The sequence below is a fragment of the Bacillus rossius genome, chromosome 1, assembly GCF_032445375.1.
Source record: "Bacillus rossius redtenbacheri isolate Brsri chromosome 1, Brsri_v3, whole genome shotgun sequence".
NCBI lineage: Eukaryota > Metazoa > Arthropoda > Insecta > Phasmatodea > Bacillidae > Bacillus > Bacillus rossius.
In genome coordinates, this window is record NC_086330.1 from 135,150,526 (window position 1) to 135,175,424 (window position 24,899).

The window sequence follows — 24,899 nt, forward strand, 5'->3', positions numbered from 1 at the left end:
AGGAAGGGGGATTTAATTTGATTCAATGTGGCAACAAGTTAAAATATATGTGTAATCCACATCAATTGAGTATGTAGAGGACTTAAAGTTTAGCAAGTTAGTTGACTATGTAGAATTTCGTTCATATGTTTATTTGTGGGTACAAATTTACTATTGTTCTGGTTGCTTTTAGAGCAGTGCATTAAAAGAAAAAAAACTATTTAATGGATGATTGAACTCATTACTGTATAAGCTTGTCAATTATTTTGTGAAGTCTAGTATGTGCAACTTGTTTTAGCGTTTGCTTTACGAGTGTTTTATTGCATGCTTAACTGTGATTACTGATGGGCGTTGGCAGCACTGTCTTTAAACGATAGATGTTCCATTTCATCAGTCGGCGGTAAATGATTGGCTTTGTGCACCAGCGGATCGCCACAGTTTAATTATTTGATCATTTGATGATCTCGGGGAAATAATATTTTCTGAACGCTAAAACCGCAAACTGCGTTTCGCCGTATTTGACAAAAACCACTGTGCAAGGGCCTTATTATTAGAAGTTTTGCATTACGATGGCTATTATAAACATAATTTGTAATGAATTTTAATTATTTCTGTTATCTATAGGTTCGAACAAACCCTATTTTCCCTGTGTGTTACGCGGGTAGCAAACATCAGCACATATAATTTAGAAATAAATCAAATGTGTATAAATTCATTAATTAGGAAACATAACTCAATAGATATTAGTACGTCATCCAATAATGTTTCTGTTTAAATATTTATTTCGTTATTTATGAAACTCTTGTGGAGATACAAATTATGTGTTTATTATATGTTGTCCTCGTTTGATTTTTTACCTGTTGGTAATTTAAAAAACAAATTACAGTGGATAGAGTGCAGCTCACTATTTTCTATATTCTTGACACATTGTTGAAGTTGAAGACTTAAAGTGACTGTCGTGGCCTTGAGCCAGGCGATTGTTTTTTTATATTTAATAACGCTCAGGAAGTAGAGTGATACTAGTTTGGGGTTTTAGTGGTTGTTCCAGTTAACTTGCGGTCTGGTAGAGATTATTTAACTGGTGGTAGTAGTATCTAGTAAAAAATAGTAATGTTTAAAATTCAATATAGGACTTCTAAGGATGAATTTTCAAAATTAATTAGGTACACCTCAAAGACCAACACAGTCAGATGTGCAATTATTCACAAATAAACCAGCATAATAGCTCTGTCTTTCGATGAATATCCTTGCGATACGTTTTTGAAACTAAAAAGTTACTGATACGCATGATCTTTTTTTGCTACAATGTTAAGTTATTACTGACAAACACAGTCTATCAGAGATGTTGTTTGCTGGTTGGCAGTGCCTGCATGTGAAGGCTCAGAGCTAGTGGCATGTTGTATTGCGTGAAACAACTGTGGTCGGTGAGCATATTTCCGGGGACGCCTCGTTACGAAGCGTTACGTCGCACGTTCTTCACACGTTCTTCACACGTCGAGTGTCGGGTGCGCAAAAGTTTCGGAACAGACAGCAGTCAGTGCTTCTACTTTGCGTTGCGGTGTTTGCATCCAGACTGAGAGCGTCTCCATCTTTGAGCATCTGATGGTGTAATTATGTTACATAACTTAAACGTGTAATGTTTGCGTTTCTCAGTTTGCCTGGTAGGTAGGCAACAAGCAACTGTCTCGCGTATCGCGGTCTGCCGATGAGGCACTTTTTTTTTTAACAATAGTGTAGAAATAGTGTGCGTCTACTTACACTGTAACGATGAATATATTTAAAAAAATATATATATTTAATGCATGATATCAGTAGGAAGCGATCGTCGAGTAATATTGAACCTTTTGCGAGTGACATATGCAGACTTTCGTGGTCATTGTCTGGATTAGCGTGGATTGTGTGTTTTAGCCGCGTCAAATTTGGAAAAACCGTCTCAGACGTTTCGGTACTACAATACATTCGCCATCTTCAGTGTAGCGGTTGCCTTCTCTGTTCAATACTTTTTTTGCGTAAGTACTTAATATTATGATTTTAAATTTTTGATTGAACAATGGCGTAGTTATCTAACTTTGCGCATAGTTTTCAGTTAACTGAAAAATAACTTGTATACAATAAAACAGCAGCATATTTAGTCATATTTTTATAAAGAATGCCTGTTTTAAAACGGCCATGGTTGCAGCATAGAATGTTGTATAATTTTTAAATAAAACTACTGGAAGTTTTGCAAGGACCACGCATAGTGGATACATTATTGTGTACGTTTCGCGCGCTCATACCAGTGACCTTGAACCATATGACACACTTAAGTTCTCGCACGTCGAGTTGGTTATTTCATTTGCTTATGATTACTATCATTGTATTCCTATAGCTCTCTTGTAGGTATTTGTTGTTGAGTTGAAAATGTTCTCGCCAGATATTTACTAAAATGGTTTGCGATCTGTATAATGGTACGCAAGTGATCATAATTAATGTGCGTGACATTTTACCGCGATTGGATAGTATTCAGTAAATACCTTGTTAAGAAGATTTTAGAGGAAACACAGAATTCAAAAGAACAACATTGTTAGTAATGACAGAAAATGAAAACAACCAACATGGCGTGTGTTAACAGAAATTACAATTTTTAAAAGCTTCACATTGATTCGAAGCCAGACCGCAGCTCCTCGTATAGGCTTGTTTCACACGGTGCTGCTTTAGTTAGTTTTAGACGGGCTTCTTGATTCGCCAGAGAATTCGCTGGTGGAACTGCAAAAGACGCAGCTTTATTTCGCCGACGCGGCGTATAAAAGAGTGAAGTCCCTGCGTCCATCGGTCTCTGTGGCCTAGTTCTACATGTCAAACTGTACCTCGCGCGTCAATAGATGGGTTGATCGATATCTTCAGAAGCGGCACGAGAAGGGCTTTGTTTGAACAGTGGCTGATGAAACAGATGGCTACTTTTTAGCATCTAGGTTCTTTGTTAGCGTGTCTACATTCTAGATAGGTAAAAATCCAGGAATGTTTTAATTGGTCAGAGAAAGTCAGAGATATATTAGATACTTTAAATTATGTAAAATACGTGGCTATTCCCTAACGATATAATAATTTAAAGGGAAAATGTCTGCCATTACCTAGACATAAGATTTTTTTTTCAGATTGTGTTTCATTCCATAGTCACACGCACTATAAAAATGGTGTATGAAAAGGTTTGAAGTAAAGTGAAGAAAGATATAGGCCAGCTGTGGGGATGCCGAAGGCTGGTTTTACTTCTTAATTTCAGAAAATTAGCACATAGGTAACATATATTTTTTTTTTTAATTTGTGGGAAATTTTAAATTTTGGTCGAGGAAAGTCATTAAAGATCCAGGAAAATCTTATATCTTTGTGTGTACACACTGTGTGTGCATTGGCTAGAAGTCCAGCCAAATACAGTTGGTTTTCTAGTTCCTCGTATTTGCAATCGGAGTGCCTCCAATATTTCCGTTTACGTACCCCCGCTTTTTTTTTTTTTGGTCACAGAATCGCGAATTAGAGCTTGAAGAGTTTGAGCACACTGCGTTACTGTGGTCGAATCGCATTTTCCAGTGAGGCCATCACACACAGAACTACTGTCCTTAGGAAAATTGTTTCAGCATGCTGGCGTCTTGATTGGCAGGTATGCTGTTGGACCGGAGCTGTTGCCATTTTCTACTCTGGCTTTTCTTAAAGGTGTATGTCCCTTTCCAGATCATTATTTTATTTTTACATTTGAAAAGGTTTAACGTGTATACTTTTCGAGTGGCCGAACTTCAACAAAACAAAAAAATATATAGTGCATACTTTTGCATAATTAGCTGGGTAAGTTGAATTTTTAACATTTTTGTGCATTATGAATAAATAGAACAAAATGGAATAAATAACAAAATTTTTGGGTTTAAAGGCCATGCTGGTGGCTGCGTGGCGTGGTTTAAAATTATTTTAGGAAAATGGATTTAGTTTTATTTAGCCTTTATAATCATGAACAACTGGTTGTAAAATACCAGGTAAAATTCAATATTTTTTATGAAGGAAAGAAAACCATATCACATAGTCAGTTAGGTTAGCTAAACCAAAAAAATGTCCTGTTTTATATTTCGTTTCTATCTTCTTATCCATAACGTAAAAAAAATCGTCAAAAATGCAACTTTGTCAGCTAATTATGCTGAAAGTTCAACCGTGTGGATTTTAAATGTGAAATAATGACCTGGAACAGGTCATACACCCTTAAGATCAGCTGTGTGCATGTTCTGTTTTGAGAGACGCGCATCGTGCACTGCAGGGGAAAGTGGCCGCAGCGGTGGGCGCGAGGGAGGGAGGGAGGGAGGGTCGTACCTGTGGTGGCGGGCGGCGTGTCCGGGTTGTGGCGGCGCCGCGGGCAGCACAGCGACTGCAGCGCGCGCCGGAAGTTCTGGCCGCTGACGCAGTACAGCACGAAGTTGATGCCGAAGTTGGTGGTGTACAGCAGCATGCACACGTGCTGGATGGGGATGAGCGGCGAGTCGAAGGCGGGCGGCGCCTGCGACACACGCGACCACCACCGTCATTCTCCTGCTCATCACTCATCAGTAGAGACCTGCAAAATTCGCGGATTCAATGACCTCCAGGATAGACCCTACTACACTCTACACACTCGGGCAAATGCCACCTGTTCATTGGCTGCTGACTTGTGAGTCGTCTCGACCGAGTGTCTGTGATTCGACACTTCTTTTAGCGAGGGTCTCTAATTGGCCCCCATTACTCCAGATTAACAGTGAACCAATTGCAGAAGCAGCGCTAAGGTATAATTATTTGAATTGTAGCATAACACGAAATGAATCCGCGAATTTTGCAGGTCTCTACTCATCAGTAACATCGTAGCTCTCGGTATACGTCATTTGTTTGGCGTTATTTATTGAATGGAACGGAAATATGTAACCACGGTGCTGCCATCTGTGGCGATGGCGCGAACCAACGTTCACAAAGTCAAAGGGAAACTTCATAGTATTAAATATTCAATGAATTTAACAAGATGGGCAGTATTTTCATAAAATTCCTCTCGAAAATCAAGTCCCGAGCAGGGTTTAGTATTCTTTCAAGTCTTTTTAGATGTTATCGGAGATGTTTCTTTATATGGTTTAAAATTTTTCTCTGCAAATCCAATGATTTCGATATAGGTAACGTAGCTGCTTCGCCAACGAATTCTAGCGGCGGGTGCAGATCTGCGTGCGATTCGCATCCATAAATGTAGTTGAAAACACAATTGTCGTATATATTTCTCACCGCACGCCTTTATTTTAAAGAATGATACGTTAAATTTCGTGTACGAGTTTCGTATTAAGATTTGCAACCTGAGAACACATTAATTTTCTCGTTACCGAGGTTAGATGTTACACATCTCTGTGAGTACTGATAAGTCTCACTCACATTTTTTTTTTTTTTTTGCCATTACTCAGTCATTACTATTAGTTAAAGGCGGTTTATATAAATTTATGTTTCATGAAATCACTCCAGGAAAATGCTGGGATGGACTTAATACTATAGGCCATTCCCGAATAATTCTTTATCATCTCTTAATTGTGTTATTAGTCTTATTTGTTTAATTAATTCTCTGTTAATAGGACTTCAAGATTTTTTTTGTTTCTTCTACGTTTACAGGTTACAGGTTTTCCAATTTTTTTTAACAGGAAAATTTTATTAGTATATTTAAACTCCGTTTGGCTATTTATTTTTTGTAGCAGATAATATGATCTTTAGAGCCGAGATTATTCCGCGGTTTCATTGGGCATCAAAGTAGACTGGAAGCTCATGTACATGTATCTCCTTCACGTTGATGGTTGGACGAGTGTTTTATTGACACGCGCCGGTTGACCTATTTATCGACGTACAAGAAACTTAAAAACAGGCTCGATCATGCATAGAAAAATTAAGTCTAGCCTGAAGTGAAACGAATCCGCGAGTTAATCGTAGCTCTGGCGATCGTATGCAAGCGTTAGGCTGAGCCGGCGAGTGAACGATGATAAAAAAATGGGCGTTTGTTTCATGAAGGTTTACGAGGGCGTCTGCATCAACAGGAGGAGGCCCGTGGCAACAAACGCGGCGCGACAGTGAACGTGGCCTTGGCGCGGGCTACGCTGTCTGCGCAAATAATTCACCTCCGCGTGCTCGACCCCACTCTGCGTCTCTCTCGGCACGTCGCTCGCGCGCTGAAGCCGGGCCTCCGGCAGATTTACCACGCCTTGTCGTGGTCGGCGCGTCTCCCCGCAACTACTCCTGACTACACCGCCAGGCGTGACCCCGCGCCGTTCTCCTGGTTTGTCTAGTTTTCTGTGAAAAATAACGGACGGAATCAATGGGGACAGGAACAATTAAATGGTTACTAGACTAACATGTAATTTTAAGTGTTGGTCAGTACCTTTCGATTTCAGTTAAGTTTTCGTGATTTCGTATTGAGAAAAAAAAACTTAAAAAATAATTTATTGCTTCGTGTAATGACGCGATTTCAACAGTGTTTGATCTTTAGATTAAAAAAAAAGAAACCCGAGGTTGATTTATCAATAAAGAATAACTAAAATTCTTAAGCCAAATTAACAAAACGATAATTGAAATTTAATTTTGGCTTTAAAATGTTGTTTCAAATAGTTTAATGTTAAAATTTTCAAGGGTCGCCATTAGTTCAGACGTGATCCCCTGTTTATTAAACTGGTTTGATCGTGGTTCGGCCATTCTTTTTCTGTTGCACCACTGTGTTTCGGATGCTGAACAGAGATCGTTGGGAATTTCGAGATGAACCGACGGCTGTGGCGGTTCATGACAATTTTGGATCGACACTACGCGAGTGGACACGTCCGGAATTTTTACAGACTTTATGGAGATTATTATTTTAATCAGGCGTAAATGTTAGAGAATGTTTTTTAAAACATAAGTGTATAATACATTTTTGACAAATGCTGCTTTCCCTAGAGTCGCAACCACATAGAGTACCCATTTTTTAAGTTTTTAACTGCCCGTCATTTTAGTTTAATACTTTTGAAGATTTTTACTTCATAGAAATTAAATAGTTTTTTTAAACAAAACATTTCAGACTGCGTCGTTTTGTAATAACTATTTAATACCAGCGTGTATTTTCAGTCGTTATTAAAATCAACAGAGATGATGCAGCGGCCACATGAGGTGCCATTTTGTGGTAACCGCATCAGTCACTTGTTCACCGTGTCATAATTGATTATAGCTACTTCATATCGCTCCAACCTACTAATAGAAACTTGCCTAGCATTGCTTCGACACTGCTACTATCTGTTTAGGAAGATCGGAAGTGTATAAACTTCGGTTCACGCGAGCAAAGCTCTTGAAGTCCCAGTATGTGTTGGCGCAACTTTAAAAATAATGATCCAAAAGTCTTTCTTCTACTGAGAACATCGGATCACGATTGAAGAGCAGCATGGCGCAGCTGGCCACTAGAAGGGAAATGCCGAGCCGTGGTTCATGTTTGGATACCTCGTGGGTGCAAAGTGCGCGTCCGTCAACTAACTTCTACCCGCACAAGAAATTCACCAACACACCTACCACCAGAGGTTGTGTGTGCTAGTTTGGTTTCCCAATATTCATCTACACTAATTTTTATAAAAAAAATCAAAAATTGTGTTTTAAAAATTTTGAAAAGCGTAGTGTAAAGAAATATAAACTAGGAGATATGTAATGACACAGCACTTCTGTATACTACGGGCCATGTCACACATGTATTTCAAAAGGGCCCCGCCTACCTGGGCACACTTAACGGTGCGCGGAGCTTCAGGAAAAAAAACGCGATTTCAAAAATACTCAAAATATCCGCGTGGGGTCTGTTTACGAAAAAGCATTTAAAAATTCGCTGAGTGCCGAAAAGCACTTTTGATTTCGGATTATTTTTTTTAACAATTTTTGTAAGAGTTAAAATAGCTAAAAAGGCGTGTTTTCAGAGTGATTTTTAGGCATAAAACAACCGGTACATATTTCTGAAAGCACTTCCGGGATTTGCATTACACCTTTAACTTAATTTCTATGCCACATAATGTTACGGTCACCGCTCAAATTTCACGGTTGCCCTATGGACGACGAAAAGACTGCGTGCCAGTTCACAGCCTTGCGCTTAGAGGTGACACCGCGCTAGAAGCACCAGCGAGCGTCGCACTTATTATCCCGCCTCACTAACACACATACACCCCTGACTACACGGACCTCTAAGGGCTGCAAGCCTGCACTCACCAGCAATAAAGACGATGAAGCGCTAATTATTAACGTTTATGTCGACGTTTCGGAGTAGGGGGTGGAGGGAATTAGGCTCAGTGGTGCTTATTTTTAATGCTCGGTTGCACATGCCGAGTTGAGTATTTGATTTCTTCCGATTGCTATTAGGGTTTTTTGTGTGAATTTATTTCTATATCGCCCTTGCGTTTGTTATTGATCATACTTTTTCTCGCTAACTTTTAACCGCTATCATTTTCCCTGAGAAAATTTTAGAAGAAGCATAAAATTTAAAATAACTAAACAAATATATGTACACGGAAAGCCCTGAAATGTTAGTTGAGAAGGAAATGAAATAGCCAACAACCAGGAGATTGTTACGGTTGTGAAGCCCAGCGGCGAAGTAGCCACAAGGCCTCCCACACACCAGGCACACCTCCGGGTCGCGGTGACATGTCTGGCCGCCGCGACCTGCCGGGCACAGCGCGCACCAGGGCGCACTCGCCTGGGAGGTGAGCCTCGGCCAGCCGTACCTAACGTCCTTCCAGATGTGTTAATCATATTTAACCTCATGCGGGATTGTTCGTCTGCTGCTCATCTCACCGTGGTGCGTTTTAAAAGTAATTGGGTCGTTTGTTCTCTTGTTTCCCTCTTCTTATTTGTAAAATCCTGCCCTCCATCCCTCCCTCCGTTTAAAATATTCTTTCGACGTGTTATTTTATCTAGACGGGAGTTCTGCTTTCTTTTTTTTTTTTAATATTGCCACAATTTGTTTTTGCTTTCCACCTTGTTGGTTTCATCTTGTTGTAATCTACCGATTTATCCCCCCCCCCTTTTTTTTTCCTTTGCCATAATTTTACCTATCGTTTACACTTGAAGAAAAGATTGGCCCTAACTTTGTCGACAGTTTGTAAAAAAAAAACATTACGCAGGGGTGTATGCAGAATCTGAACTTATCCCCCTCCACCCCCTACGAAATTTAAAAAAAAAAATCTATAATTCCCGCCAACAAAACAAAATAATTTGACAGCAAAAGAGTGGAAAATATGGTTCTATTCTCCCCTAAACCCGAAATGAAATTCTGCGTGCGCTGCTGAAATTACGTGTGCGTTTTTATTTTATTTTTAGAATACACCATGGAATATGTTATGATTATGTTGGTGTACTTATTCGTGGACAGTTACAGAACTTTAAATGGTAGAACAGACAAGTATCGTTCATATTCACTCAAAAATATAAAAAAATAAAAGTTTGGTTCAGATTTTTTACATAGCTCCAAATACCAATCGTTTGGTTAAAGCCGGGTTCCTCACGCCATGTTGATTTATTTATTTTCTCAACATTAATATTTGTTAAGGGCAATTTATGTAAATTCAACACTCTTGTGCTCTTGCATTTGTTCTATCACAAATGCAAGCTAGGTATAGTGTTGCATTTACAGGAATCACCCTTAACTAATAGTCATGACGATAAAATGAAAATTCAACATTGCGTATGAAACCCAGCCTTAAGTACTGTATTTTAGTTGTATTCCTAACATTTATGGATTTGGAAAAATTTGAACATAGTATTTGATTCGAATGTTTCTGTTCAATAACCATCGAAAGTTCAATATTTATAGCTAGAAGCAGTGAATCTCACATAATATCTGCTAGTCTGGGATATTCTCCGAACGGGGTGTGTTTTTTTTTCTAACGGCTTCAAACTTCTGTAAATGACACTTCAGTGCACCTTTAAAATATGTATTTCTCGACAGTTTTTGTGTTAAAGTTAGTCATTGAGTATTGAAATGGAAAAATAATACTATTAAAATGTAACTCCCAGGATGATAAATTTATATAAATCTGGAACGGATCTTGGCACGAATCAACGAACCATATTTTATTGAAGGAAGATAATCTTAACTTGTAGAAACTTATGCTAAGCTTATTGTGATGAAAAATGGCTTTAAAGAATAAATATATGTTGGTTATGCATTTCTAGTATTTAAAAAAAACGGTAAACATAACGGAATGAAATTATTTCCAATGAGCCATTAAAAGGGCTCGGCATAAAGCAGTTAATATGTGTCACACTAGATACTAAACTTGAATTTAATGACAAAACATAAAGCGTCAGTATTCATTAAATATGTAATTGTCGGATAATTACCTTGCTGTAAGTTACTTACATTGAAGTATTTTTGTCTCTCATGCCGCTATTGTCAACCGATTTATATTAAACTGATATGATTATTGTACTAAATATAAATACGCATATATTCCGAATCAATACTAGAGTTCCTATTTACACGAAAGTTAATTCAATGTGTGCCATATACGGAGCAACATATATCTTTATGTTTTCGAATTTATAGAATGTTTATACTGTGTCCCAAAATAGCAATTTTTTTGCAAACTTAGAGAGAATATTTTATTATGATAACTTCTTGCTGTCTTAAAAAATCTCACATGGGGCTTAGTTACTAACAAAATGAAAAAAAAAAAAACCTGCCATCTCGGTCTTATGCGTGGCAATATAGCTCCAATTTCTCCTTTCTCTCTCCCGCAAATATTTCTTTCTCCGCGCACTCCACCCTTTCCCTTCGTTCCTCACGTCTAGATTGCTTCTCCTTGTTGCTGATTTTGTCTGCTCCACAGCTTTTCTCCATCGTATCTTTTAACGGCACCGCTTCTCTCGCATCAGTAGATCCCTCTGGTAGCCCTCTCTCTTCTGCGAGGAATTCAGCGGCTCTTTTAAGGTTGATGATTATTCTTGTATGAATTCGTGTGTGTGCCCGTGATTATAAATAAATACATAATATGGAGACTGCTACCATCAAAATGGCGACTGCAGTTTCAATCGAAACGTCTGTGAACCTTCGCCTTGGACGCGGCTAATACTAACCATCCACGCAACCTCGAACACGTAATATAACCATGTGTTATTGTTTATTAGGTGTTTCATCAATTTTGCGTATGTATTTCTTTTTTTATTCGAGTGCATTGTATGTTTTAATCCTAGCACGAATGAAGAGCATGCAATCGTTTAGTAAACAGTTCATAAAGTTGTCGTAAATTACTTAATTTTTAGTAGCCTATATCATCTGTAGATCAATGAAAATTTAGTTATTCAAGAAGCCCATGAGGCATACTCACATTGCAGTGAGGGATAATATATTACATTTATTTGCTTAAAATGTGATTTTCTGGTTTATTGAGGACTTATGTTTATCCTCGTTCAATTTGTTCGTTAATTAAATAAGATATTCTAGTGTAAAACTATTTGTTATATGTTGAAACTAATTTAGGTTAAATTATTTACTTTTATTTGGTTTACTCAAATATACTATACTACGTTTTTTTTGTTAATGGCATAGTTGTAAGATTTAATGCTAACGAACCTTTTATGTGATGTATTTGTAACTGATGTTTACAAAATGGTTCGGGAGTGTGTTACGTGGAATATTTCGTGTTTTATTATCTTTCCCCCGCAAAACTTCATCATGTTAAGGAACTAGCTTCGCCAGGGATGTATTTGTGTTAGTGAGGTTGGATAATGAATGCAATAAATGCAACGCTCGCTGGTTCTTTTAACGCAGTATCGCCTTTAAGTGCAAGACTATGAACTGGTGCGCAGTCTTCTCGTAGTGAAAATGGCACAGTTATGATCTGAGTGGTAACGCAATATATGGCGTAGAAATTAAGATAAAAGTGTAATGCAAATCCGTTGAGTGATTGCAACAATCTGTACCGGGTGTTTCATACCTAAATATTATTCCAAAAACATCTTTTTTAGCAATTTTCACTCGTTAAATTACACAGTTTAAAAACGAAATACATAAACATAGCTACTCATCTGCCCTTAACACATTCTTATATGCTATTCGCAAACGGACACCACTCTGATATTGTGAGCAGTTTTCAAATCGCGTGTTTTTTTTTTTCCCGAAGCTCTGCTCACCGTATGTGTGCTGATGTAGGCGGGGCCCTTTGCTTATTTCCTTTACAGTTCACAGGGTTTGCAACGTATTTCAAGTGAAGTGGAGGATGTCACGTCCGGGCGGACACAGGCTCGCATCTCCCTGATGTCTATAGTCTGAGGAAAATGCAAGGAGACCCACGAGAGCATTCCGCGTAACGAGTTCTCCTCGCTCGCCGCTCGCACATCTTGGCGAGATCGTCGCCCGAGGGTTGAAGACGCAGATTTTTATTCTTTGCAATTTACATAGCCGCCCGATACTTCCCATCATCTCTGCTGCTTCTCCTCCTCCTTCTCCTCTTGTCTTCTTCCGTTACTCCCCCCTCCAACATCTCGACCACCCTGCTGTTCATAAGGCACGAGGGCATCATTCCTAAGAGCGTAGTTTCGACAGGGCTTAGGACGTACATGTATGGTTGTGGTCAGGCCCTTGGCCGTAAGTAAGCCAAGAAAAATCCTGAATTATTTATTATTTTTCTTAGTGTTCTAGACGTAACGTGGTACGGCCAGCGTTCGGAATGAAAGTCTAAAGGCGGACGCAGCGACATTATGGATCTTTTTCTTTCTTTCGTCTTCAGGCGCGACCACAGGAAGAGGTTCCTGGGGTAGAAATAACGGCAGAAGCTCTGATAATGGTAATAAGGTCGTTACCGGCTCTGTTATGTTTTATGCATCATAGTAAGTTTCTCGTGGCTTATTTAAGCGACACAACATTATCGAATCTTATCTAATCTTCCAGTTACTTGACTAGCCGTCATATATCCTTCGCCGTACTGTTTTTTTTTGTTTCAAATTATAAAGAATGTTCTTATTTTTCAATTAGATGCAGTTTATATAAGGCTAATTTTTAGTTTGATTATTCCTTTCCCACTCCCGTGTAGTCACTAAAGATTTTTTTAATGTTAGCGTCTAAGTGAAATGAGTGTATTGAGCCGATTCCGTACTACAAAGAACGTTCCTGTACTTCACAGCGCGACAACTCGCTATGCTTGAGAGTGAAGGCTGTTCCACATGTATCAATTTCTCATTTTGTAGGATGCCACTATCGTCTTCAGTATCATTTTAGACACACCTAAAATTAAATCGTTGATAAATATAACCCCTCCACCTAGCAATAAATGTTTTTTTTTCAAAGCCTTTTCATTGTTTCGCTGCTTAGTACAAATCTGTGTAATATTCTGTCCTCGTCCTTCCCCCCCCCCCCCCCTTTTTATTTTATTCACGTTTAATTTTAAAATTATTCACAATACAACGAATATGGTATTGTTTTCCATGTTTTATCTACCAGTGTTTGAGTGCTGATATATAATTTTTTTTTATTTTTAGATTATAATTTATTTATGTTTTTTGAACTAGTTTAGCAATGTGAGTGTTCGAATTCATAGCACATGCGTGCATTGTGGCAAGACCTGTGTTACACGAACCAGAAAAATCACCATGTGCGTGTACGACCGAAACGTCGCCATTTTTTGTCGTCACAAAGTCGTCTTCTGACTTGAGTCCTCTGCGACGTGTTTCGTGGCATGTATCGAAAATTTATCCATAAAAAAAATAATTAAAAACTGAACTGTTTGGTTACTGCTCAGGCCGTAACGTCTAAAACAGATCTTTGACTGGCTTGACCGCGCTTCGTTCGCTTCTCCCAAATATTTATTATGTAGGCATTGGGCAGATAAATCAGTCACGCGTGGCCGTATTGATAAGATACGGAGGATTAAAACATCGCCGATAGAAGACCGATTGAGCTTTTATGGACGGGCGGTTAGTATTTTCAAACGATTTCAGGGAATTAGGCCTCGCCGACTTGCAATTTAACATATTAATATATTTTTGTACCACTTTCAATAAAGCTTCCGTGTTAAATTTTTTTGGTTTGATACGGCATAGGACTAACTTTGGTTACTTTTTGAAGTCAACACTTGTGAACTGGTGTGATTATCATGATAGTTGTAGTCGCCCGCGTGAAATGGTAAGTTATTTCCTCGCGGCGCTTACTGACTAGAGCCTGTTAGTAAATATGTGGTTACAACAAGGCATAGAAGGTCTGGGAGGTATGGTTTATGCCTTGACATGTCAAAGGTTGGGATAAATAATTCAAAATTAGAATTATAGCAAAAAGATGGGAAAATCCAAGATGACGATTCCTAATTTCTCAAGTCGTAATCTTAAACCTTTCTGCTGAAACTGTGTTTATCTCTCATTAAAGTACATATTTTTTTGTTTCCGTGAAAACTGCATTAATGTTATTAAGAATATTTATGTAGCATAAATTTTTATTCAATTTATGCCGCATTGTTTTACGCCACAGTGATGATTAGCGATGATAGTGTAATGTTATTTTTTTATGTTAAAACGCCCTTTCAGTTATCGTCGTATAACGTTGGAAAATACTTAACTAGAAGTCCTCTATTCTGGCGTGAACGTGATTCGCCACTGTAACTTCCCTATGCCATAAATTGCTTCTTTCTTTCCCTTTTAGCTGCAGCCTTACCGCCACCCGCCGCGCGCCTGCAGGTATTAACGCAGCCTGCTTAAAAATAAACGACAGCTCTCTGTCGTAGTGTGTCACCCACGGCCTGCAGCTCGCCGTTATTTTCGCTGTTCTGCCTCGTTTATCCCACCTTCCCCGTACCAGCTATATGGTGGCATTTTCACTTATAGTGGGCTATAAATCCTTTATCAGAAACCCGCCGTGCTTCGGAACCGTTAGAAACTTTCCCGTCTCAATTTCCGCAAGGAATCGGCAGGTCATGTGGCCCTACGATACGTTCTTTGAATGATTCTCACAAAGGATAATATTTATTTAACATAAGTCATTGCTGGTTCGCACTGGTTGTCAATAGAAAAAAATCGTGATTGGACAAGAAAGGTGAATGCGTAAACACTAGTAGAACAAGACAATATCAGCTGATGACAAACGTCACATGCTTAAGAACACAGATAATTCCGTGTAAGGAATTGATAGCACAGGTTAACACATTAGGTGGACAGTGGTGAGACTCCGGGCAACCCAGTGACGGACGAACCCAGTGTTGGAACTACAGAATGATAATCTTGACGTCACAGCGACGACAGCACAGACGATGAAAGCAGGCTTTCTATGACTGTGCTGTCAGTTTGCAACAGTTTAAATCACTTGCAAACTATAAATTGGCTTTATCACACGTGAGTCGAGGATAGTAAATGATGTGGACTAATAAATGCAGCGCAAAACTAGTAAATTGTGTAATTTTACAAAACATTATCTAGGAAACCAACTTGTACCTCATGTTTCTGTTAAAATAATGCATGAACATATTAAATTACAATAACTAAAATATTCATTTGCATATTTGGATATATTTGTGAAGATACGTATACAGTAGGAGAAATTTAATTTTTTCCTTTTTTTTGTCTATACACTGTAGTTTTATTTTCAACTCATTTTAAAATTGCATAGTGTTCATCAGTCTAAAATTAAATAACCCAAGTATCTGAAAAAATTCTATGCTCAGTGACAAACTCTTATTAAATTAACATATGCTTACGGTTATAATAGCAACATTTAAACGTTTTGTTTTGTTATTCCTATTAGTTAGTCGAGAGGTCAAAATTTTAAATTGGCTATTCATAGGTTGCGGGTTTAATACCCAACCAGTTTACTCATTTCAGTAGACGTGTTAGTTTTTTAATAAATAGTCATAGTATGTAAATGATGTTAACAATTCACTCCGTGCATTAATAGGCTTAGAATAAGTTGGAAGAAATACAATAAAATTTTCACATTCTCAGTATTAAAGTTACTAAATATTTCACGTAAAATTAACTGGTTTGGCATATGTAAGTTGACATACCACTGAGTTAAAATATACCTACAGCTAGGGATGTTTCACCAAATAATAGCTATTGTAATTTTATACTTTTGACAGTATTTTTGATAACACTGTTTAAAAAGAAACACGGACATCGTAGTTGTAAAAATACACTGACACAGGCGAGAACAGTGGAGCCACATACATTTTGTGAACTTTCACTTTGTTTTACAGTGTGCATCAAAAGGTACGTGTTGAGAAGGCGTATAAATTCGCGCTTAGAAGCGTCATAAAAGATTGTAATTACCGTGCACGGACAGTTCACTTTTAACTTTTTATTGCCACTTTGAACTTGCTCTTCTGTGGTTTATAGGTCCACGGTGAAAGATAAAAAGCGCTTCAATTACATTTTTTTCCCCTTGAGCATAAAACCTCGCGACCCATAAAAGCTCTCCTTAATGATGCTTCCAGCGTACTCATTTCCACTACCAACATCTTGTGTGGAGAATCTTTGAAAACTAATAATAATCATAGATAATTTTATCAATAATGAAACGCGAAATTGGCAAGTTTTTCTAATGTTAATTTTTGTGTTTATTTATGTATGTATATTATTTTATCGTATTTTTCCATGTTCGTTTATACATAGACTCTTGTTTACGCAAATTATCCTTAGGTTATTGATTCTCAAGATTGTATCGTGTGGGGCGTAAGTACAACGTTTAAATGTTTTTTCTTTGTAAAGCATCAAACCTGATCAGATATGCCTTAAAAGAAACGTTGAAGCGTTGGTTCTCTCGATCGCAACTTGTAATTTTCTAACCTTACCTGGTGGTATAACAAGTGTCTACATTCTTGAAAATCAAGGAAAATCGGGAAAAGTCAGGGGAAGGTGAATTGTTCAGCAAAAGTTAAGGAATGTACATGAAATTCTGGATAAGTCGTAGAATTTTTTCCAGTGGTAGTATTTGGGGATGAAATATCATGGTCCAGTCTGCCATCATCCAGACACCAGACTTAAAGCGTTTGTCTTTTCTTCTTCCAGATGGTGTTTTATTGCATAATCATTCTTACACACTATAAAATGGCGTATGCATTGTTATGTTTGAACTTAAGAGAAATAAAGAAAGTGGAGAGATAACTAGGCCAGTTATGAAGATAGTGCCGTTTGTTTTTATGTATTTATTTTAGAAATTTGGAAAATATAGTTTTTCCATACAAGAATGCCCCAGTTATCAATATAATAGTATCAACGGTAAGCATTGTGGAGTTGTTCAAGATCGCAATTAAAGAATAACTCAAACAGTTTTAGATAAACGCATGCGCGAGTACTGCTTTATTGTTTTCTCGCTTGCAGCGCTACCTACGCAAAATGGCGACTCCTGAACGTAAATGGTCTTGTGTTCAGCAATTTACGAGTGAATCTGTATTTCAGTTCAACGTGCCTTTCGTTTAAAGTTTGTGAACCCCATGTTGCAAAAATATCCGCTGATGGTATAGGCAATTCGAAACGACTGGATATGTTTGTGAAGGTAAAAGCACGGGACGACCAGAAGTGTCTGTGCAGGATGTTGACCGTGTCACGGCATCTTATCTGCGCAATCCTAAGAAATCTTCGGAAAGCAATTCTTGAACTTCAGTTACCAAAGACGACGTTAACACATGCGTCCATACCGGTCACGTTGTAACATGCTTTAAGGCCAGATTACTACTGTGTAAGGGAAGAAGACTTTCTTGATAGTATAGTGTTCAACGATGAGTCAACTTTTCATCTGAGTGGGAAGGTAAATACTAAATGTTCGTATGTGGGGGTCAGAACATCCTCACGAACTTGTAGAGAACCAAAGAGATTCACCAAAGTGTATAATAAATTAATTATTAAAACTTAGTCGTGGAAACTTGAAATTTTTATCACAGTGACACCGTCCCCGAAGCAACAGTCCTCTATGTTCCATCTTAGCTCACGAAGCGCAACTGTCGCTCGCCAAGGGGTCACTCATCCCCTTCACTTCACTCTAATATCGATACCAGCGTCGTACCCCTTGCTTCACTTCCCTGCCCTCGCAGGTCATCCGCCCCGTTTATATACATCTCAGCCTCGCTCTGGAAATGGTTAGTAGCCCTCATCAAGGTTGACTTAACACCCGAACCTGCCAGAACAGTTGCATCAGTTACGCCATTTCACGCGGATTACCTTGTAGCAGGGTGACGGGCGCTACCTGTGTCCGGGACCCCCCGTTGGCCAGCGCGCCGGGCTAACTGGCCTGTCTCGTTGCGTTGTCTCTAGCATTATCGTAACATTATTTATAATTATGTGCAAAAAAAAGGAAATTAGAAGTAACATTTAAATATAGGCCTGTGACCTTCTTTAATGAAGTTCACGGAACGGCTCAAAAAATTTGCTCACGTTGAGACGTCACAGATGTGTGTCGTAGATGTCGATGCCCTCTGCGAAATACCAGCGTGGTCATTCTCTACATAGTGATTTTATTTTCCAGTCTTTTTTATTTTTGTCTCTATGCGCTATCCCTAGTCGTTAATTTCCGTGATCGATTGACTGGGTTTATTCGCGTTATTTCATTTTCTCTGTAATCTTTTTTTTTGACCTTATCGGCTTTACGCCTCCGCGTGTCCCTCTGTGAAATTCACTGCACAGCCATTTAGATTAGGGAATTGGCTCGTCACAGTCCTCTTTGAACGCTGCTGATACATCATTTCGCGTGTTGCGTCCTTTCGGGTGTTAGAATTTGGTGGTTTCTGACAAAGATATGAAAGGAACGATGACTTGCATGATTCTGTAATGTGTGTATATATGTGTGTGTATATGTGTGTGTGTGTGTGTGTGTATATATATATATATATATATATATCCACACATGACATGCATGACAATCTTTTTTTTTCCTTCAAAGTTTAAAACTGTTTGCAATCAATTTATTGTCTCTTCGCGATTCTTTTGAACGTTCGCCAAACGTTTTATCTATAAGCAGGTACATTGAAGAGGCAAAACATTATTTTAGATTTGTGAGACTAGGAGACTGAAACTGAGCGGTGTAAATCTTAATGAATGAAAGAGGACTTAATTTCGAGTTGATGAAGAGTCGATCGAGACGACAGTAATAGTTGATGAGGTGAGAGTATATTGACAACAGAATGGGCGGGGAAACAAGAGCACGTCTATAAAACTTTCCGGGGAGGCGAGCGATTTCACCACCCGACCACTGCGGGCCTTGAGATCTAAAAGGTTACAAATATTTATTGACACAATATTTTAACTAGTAATTTTTTTCTTTCGTAATAATTCGCTAAACGTTTGCAGGATCATTTTTAAAAGTTTTGGCATATTTTGAGGAATTATTTTCTTGGTGACAACATTTGTTTTATGTTGCTACAGTAAAACAGTATTAAAATATTTTTACATTTTTCGCGTAACTCAGATAAATAACAAGAAATGATGCAAATTTTTAAATATATCATATATGCCTTAGTTGGAAATATTTCAAATTGCTGTTGTGTCAAAAAAATAACCGCCAGGAAGAAACTTAAACGACAGTAAGTGAGGTAAAATGTGTAATTTCTTGTGAACATACTGAACGAGTGTAGGTGATTAGCAATATGGCTTCCATGTATAAAGAACGTAACTAGGAGTTTTATCTTTACGCCGCAGGACTTAGTATTGTGCTTAAGAAACTTGCCTTTTGCCTCGGTAAGAATTTAGCCAGACGGTAGCCCTTCAAATACACAAGAGATAAAACCAGTAAAACGTTTGACAGTTTCTTGGCAATAACAATTTTCTGTCTTTTGATTTTCAACATTTGACTTCTTTAAAACATAGGATATAATTGTATGCAATGCCTGATGTTGAGAGTAACTGGTGTTTCAAAGAGTTTTTCCTGTGAACTCATTGCAGTTTAGTATTTAATCCGTTTATGGGAATTACTAAAATTGTTAATAGACCCTTGTGTTGGTTGTCATCTTTGAAAATCTCTTAACTTAGTCGTGATGAATACCGAGTGCTAATGCACATAGCATAATATAAGTGTTTTCTCTTTTAATTTACATTTTCGAACGTTCATTCAGTCCCTGATTAACAGAGTGTGTGTAGCAATTTTTGTATTAAAACCGTGCAGATGATTTCGAGTTTTTTTAATCTTGTCAATTTAATAATATGCTATATTAACCGCGTTGAAGATCGGGTAATAGGTATGTAGTATACGTACAGAAGATACTGAATTACTGCACCAGCATTCGCTTGATGCAAGTATGGAAGACTGCGTCGTGACGTAGTGAGTTTTCAGTTTAAACTTCTAAGCTATGGGCGTAGATGGTCGCTTACAATTAAAAAGCTTTTTGCTGTTTTTTTACGCAAGTTTAGCTGTGACATTGGGAATATAAACGTAATAATAACGCCAAAACTATTTTAAGTAAAACTTCGAATACTATAAAGTTTATTGCGTATTGCTTGCATGTAGGCCTAGGCCGCGTTGTGTTGATTGGTTACCCTCGCACGACAAACTCTTGGGCTGCAGATTTGCAGATTCCGCGCATCCCCCCCCCCCTTGTTATACTCCCTGCAACTTCCCGAATCAATACATATTTGCGCCCCTGTAAGCCATGTTCGTTCCTGCTACTGAAATCCGTTTTTCTGCGCGATGAACTTGCCACGAATTTAAACAATACGCTTGTTTTCCATAACCCTTGGTGAGTTTGTGCTCGTGATTGCTGCGTTTCCTCCAGCCTGACCACAGGCCTGAGTGCGGACTTTGCGCTGGCCGGCGGAAACTCGGAACTGTACAGCGTCCCTCTTACAGATTGCAATGTGGAAGTAAATCGGCGCTTTCGCTCTCTTTCTAACACACGTCAACTGCCGTAAGCGCTGTCCTTGTTTCTGCACGTGCTGTTGCCAAATATAAGTATCTGAATTTGAAGGTATTGGGTTTTGTTTATCTATATATAAATTGAATATTACAATTTTCGTATGAATTCGTATCAGTAAATGTGTGTGATTTTTTTTTGTTTTTAGTGTAAAAGGGACGATTTTTTTTTATAGATTTATGAGCGCCTAAAACATTATAAATTACTCACGGATTCTTAAAATGCATCTCGTGCACTCAGAATTCCACAGGAGTACATCCCCTTGAAATTCTTCGTAACGTGTTGGAGATCCTGGCAGCAGCGCGCGCCATAAGCCGTGTACAGCAATATAAACGCGAGACGGTCTGTAGTTTGAAACACAAGTCTGTGGCTGAGGACGTGACTCGTGCCGATCAGCTGTGTCTGCGGTCCCACGCATGTGGGTTGTTCTGTGACTCGACACTAGACGAGAGAAAGCGCTATTTAATGTTCCCAATCTACCTGCGTTTTGAGAATATATACTATCCACTGTCTTCCAACTGATATGAAAAATGATTGTGGTGGGTATAATGTAAAGTAAACTTTTTTCCGTCAATACGCATGTTCGTTTTTGCGGAACTTGGTATTTGTAGATTTACTATGACAAATAGAATGGGTTTTATAATTTTATTGCACAGATAAAAAATAGGTCCCGGATTAATTTAACACTTGTGAGTGATTCACATCTATATGTGAAATTGAACACTTTAGTAATAGTAATTAAGATGTACATATATGTATTTTAACCGAAACCTGTAGCATAATACCGTTTTCGAGAAATATTCATGTAGTATTATAAATATTGTGCTTGTTTTTTTTAAGCAATATTCACGTCATTTAGCTGCTGTTTTTTAATATGTTTTGCCTACTATCTGCTTTCATATCATGCAATAAATATGTATTTTTAGATAGATTTCGAAGAAAGACTACCTCTTTTAGCCGTTACCATGGTGCGACTTCAGAAATTTTTTTAAATACTCCATAGACCCCAAAACCAACGTTAACTCAAATTATATATAACATTTTTATGGACACGGTAACTGCCGTAATTGTGCACAAATCACTTCCAACTGGTACATAAAATATAGTAATTGAGATATCGCTCGGGTTTGTTAATTGGGATAATTACCAAACGATAAAAATAGGGAAGTTTTTTTTAAAACGAAAAATTGCTATAACTTCCATAATATGACAAATATCGCATCCATTTGAACGTAGTCTATCATAACTCGTAGGAGGAATACCAAAACCTTTTGTCAAAATAAATTTTTGATACGACCAACGACAACTGCAAAGGGTGGAAAAACAGGGTCGGGGGACAAAAAATTCATAATCCCTTAGTATGCACACTATAAAATCCATTCAGATTACTTGTAATTGTTATAATTGTTATCAAAAACATTTTTCTGAAACTTTTTTTGATATGACATACCGTTACTGTAAGTGTTTGAAAAATCAAGGGGCTGAAATAAATAAATAAATAAATAAAACTTCCGTACCATTCACACTATTAGGTCATTATTATTATTTTTTAAACTTTATTCTGTCCAAAACGTCTGTATAAAGTAAATTTTCATAAAACCAGCCATTACTGCAAGGGGTGGTAATAACAAGGGTTGAAACACACACAAAAAAATCTATAATTTTTGTTAGTATGTATAATATAAAATCCGTTATAATTCATGGTAAAAAGTCTAAACATTATCTTAAATCTTTGGCTAAAACATATTTTTATGAAACAGATTATTACCGTAAAAATAGGGGCTGCAAAAAAAATGTCCTCCTTACTATAAAATTCGTTCGAATTTATTTTAAACTATTTGAAAAATAATTTAAACCTTATCCGAGCAAATTTTTATACGACCACGTATTACTGCAAGGGATGAAACCTAGCGTTTGAAAATTTAAAAAAAAAAAAAAAAAAAAAACATAATTTCTTAGTAGGTTTAATATTAACTTCGTTCTAAGCTATTCAATGCTGGTTGCAGTAAGAAACATTCGAAACATTTTTACTGTATGGAATATCAGAAAATGTTTAATAGATTATTTTAAAATATTGGAGAAAATATAGGATGTTGTTTATGTGTGTTCTTAAAATATTCCAGAAGTGTGTAGAAGTTTCCAGAACATTTCCAGAAGGAATAGGTATTTCGAAATTTATTACGCATGTAGGCCGTGCCGAAAGGGATTTTTTTTCCCACATACTTTGTATAAGTTCGTAGATTAGGCAAGAAGAAAAGACGTGACAACTCTCCCAAATTTAATAATAAAAATATATTAAAGGTTTGCCAAACGATAATTAATTTTATACGAAATTATCAATGTAAGTTATGTGTGTGGATATGAATTAATATTGTATCTAATTGAGGGTGATGAATTTAAAGTGACAGTTCTTTTTTTGTCTTTGATTGTCCAAGGTATGTTTCTTAGGTGGCCACTTTTGTCTTGTTTCGTTGCTGTTTATTTTATCGTTCTTGTTTATTGTGAAAGTAACTGGTTGTTAAGGCTTTGTGTTAATTTCTGTCATTAGTTCTATGTCTATTTAACAGCTGCAGTTACCCTGTTGTATTCTTAGGTTTTTTGTATTTTTTGCTTGTTTTATCCTTTCTTAATTGTGTTGTCTGGTCGTGTGTAATTCGTGTTGACTCACGTTAGACAGCGGAGAAAGTCCATTTAAATTCGCATAGCACAATTTAAATAGTTCAGATAAATAATTCAGCACATTGGACCACTGTATCTCTCCTGATAAATAAGTGCAGCTTATGTTTTGGCAGGTGAATGGGTGTTAACGTATTATCAGTGTGGCAAGAGGCGACTCGAGTTAGCAGACTCTGTATTTGCGTCGTAGCGAAAAGCGAAAGCGTAGCTCGCCCGGCAATACCTTTACCCGCCTTACCGCTGTCGTGCTGTGTGCAGTCCCAGCCTTGATATACGGCGCCAAACAAAGCAAGCGCCGACGGACCTGTGGGTGCGTGGTGAGAAGCTTCCTTTCCCAGTCGCTTTCTGCCCGCTACGGGGCATTGCATCTTATCTCAGTACTTTATAAGTAGTGCTAATTGTTTTTTTTCCCATTAAAAATGTTGTTTTAATTTAGTGGCACATAAAAATATGTACGAAGACAGGCTTCAGGCTAAGGTGCAGTGTCCGTCTTCTTGGATTATGATGTCACGGTGGCTATATTGAATGATCTTGAACTTAGTTTTGACCCCGGCGGACATCTTGTATTCCGCCATTTTGTTTTCTAGAATTTTCTGCCATTTTTAATTATGAAGTTACGTCCGCCATTTTTTCTTGAACCATCCGTCATGATTAATTATTAGGTAACATCCGCTATTTTGTTTTCTAGAACCTCTGCCGCCGGAGTCATGGTCAAAGGTAAAGGTCATCCAAGATGGTCACCGTGATGTCACAATCCAATATGGCGGACATCGGCACACTACACCCCAGTCTAGAGCCTGTCCTCTGAAATATAGTTATATACTACTTAAGTGTAGTTTTCGCCCTCCAACACGGTATGATTCACAAAGAGTTCTCTTTACTTATATAACTTATTATATTCATAATTTGGAGCAAAATAAGATGTATAAACGTTAGTAATTTTCTCAATATTTACAAAGTAGTTGAACTTTAAAAAAAAATACGACTACAATATTTATCCATTCAGATTAAATATAATGATGTATTATCATACCGTATTGTTTACATTTTAGCATCGCAACTGCGTGTAACAAGACTTCAAATTGTTTCTGTCTACTTCCACACTCTTGGCCGCACGCATCTGTAAGGTACATATTGCTATACGTGGCTGCACTCCGCTGTTTATGTTTACTGTAGCGACAGGCGTGGTACGCGTGTAGTCCTTCGGTGAAAAATGTCCTCCTTCCATCTCCATGTGCAATAAGCTGTTCATTGTAAAGAATTTATAGTTTGTCGAATTACTCCGTCAATACTGGGAACAAAACACATAGTTATATGAAATATTTCGCTCCGAATGAAAGGAAAAAGCCATGTGTGCGACGGTAACTCGTCATGAAACATCTTGTGTTGTTACTTGGAATAGTTTTTTTGTGCATTTCTTTT

General features: G+C 37.8%; 2 protein-coding genes across 2 annotated transcripts in view; one reads left to right on the forward strand and one right to left on the reverse strand.

Moving 5' to 3' along the window:
• Positions 1-24,899, forward strand: part of LOC134536067 (protein furry) — a 737,387-nt gene that overhangs the window by 352,695 nt on the left and 359,793 nt on the right. The window lies entirely within an intron of this gene.
• Positions 1-24,899, reverse strand: part of LOC134528595 (nociceptin receptor-like) — a 67,593-nt gene that overhangs the window by 31,957 nt on the left and 10,737 nt on the right. Inside the window, exons 2-3 of the mRNA XM_063362346.1 lie at positions 13,554-13,582; positions 4,309-4,453 (exon numbers count right to left, since the gene is read on the reverse strand). Of these exons, the coding sequence (XP_063218416.1) occupies positions 4,309-4,453; positions 13,554-13,582 (174 nt within the window). The remainder of the gene's footprint in view (positions 1-4,308; positions 4,454-13,553; positions 13,583-24,899) is intronic.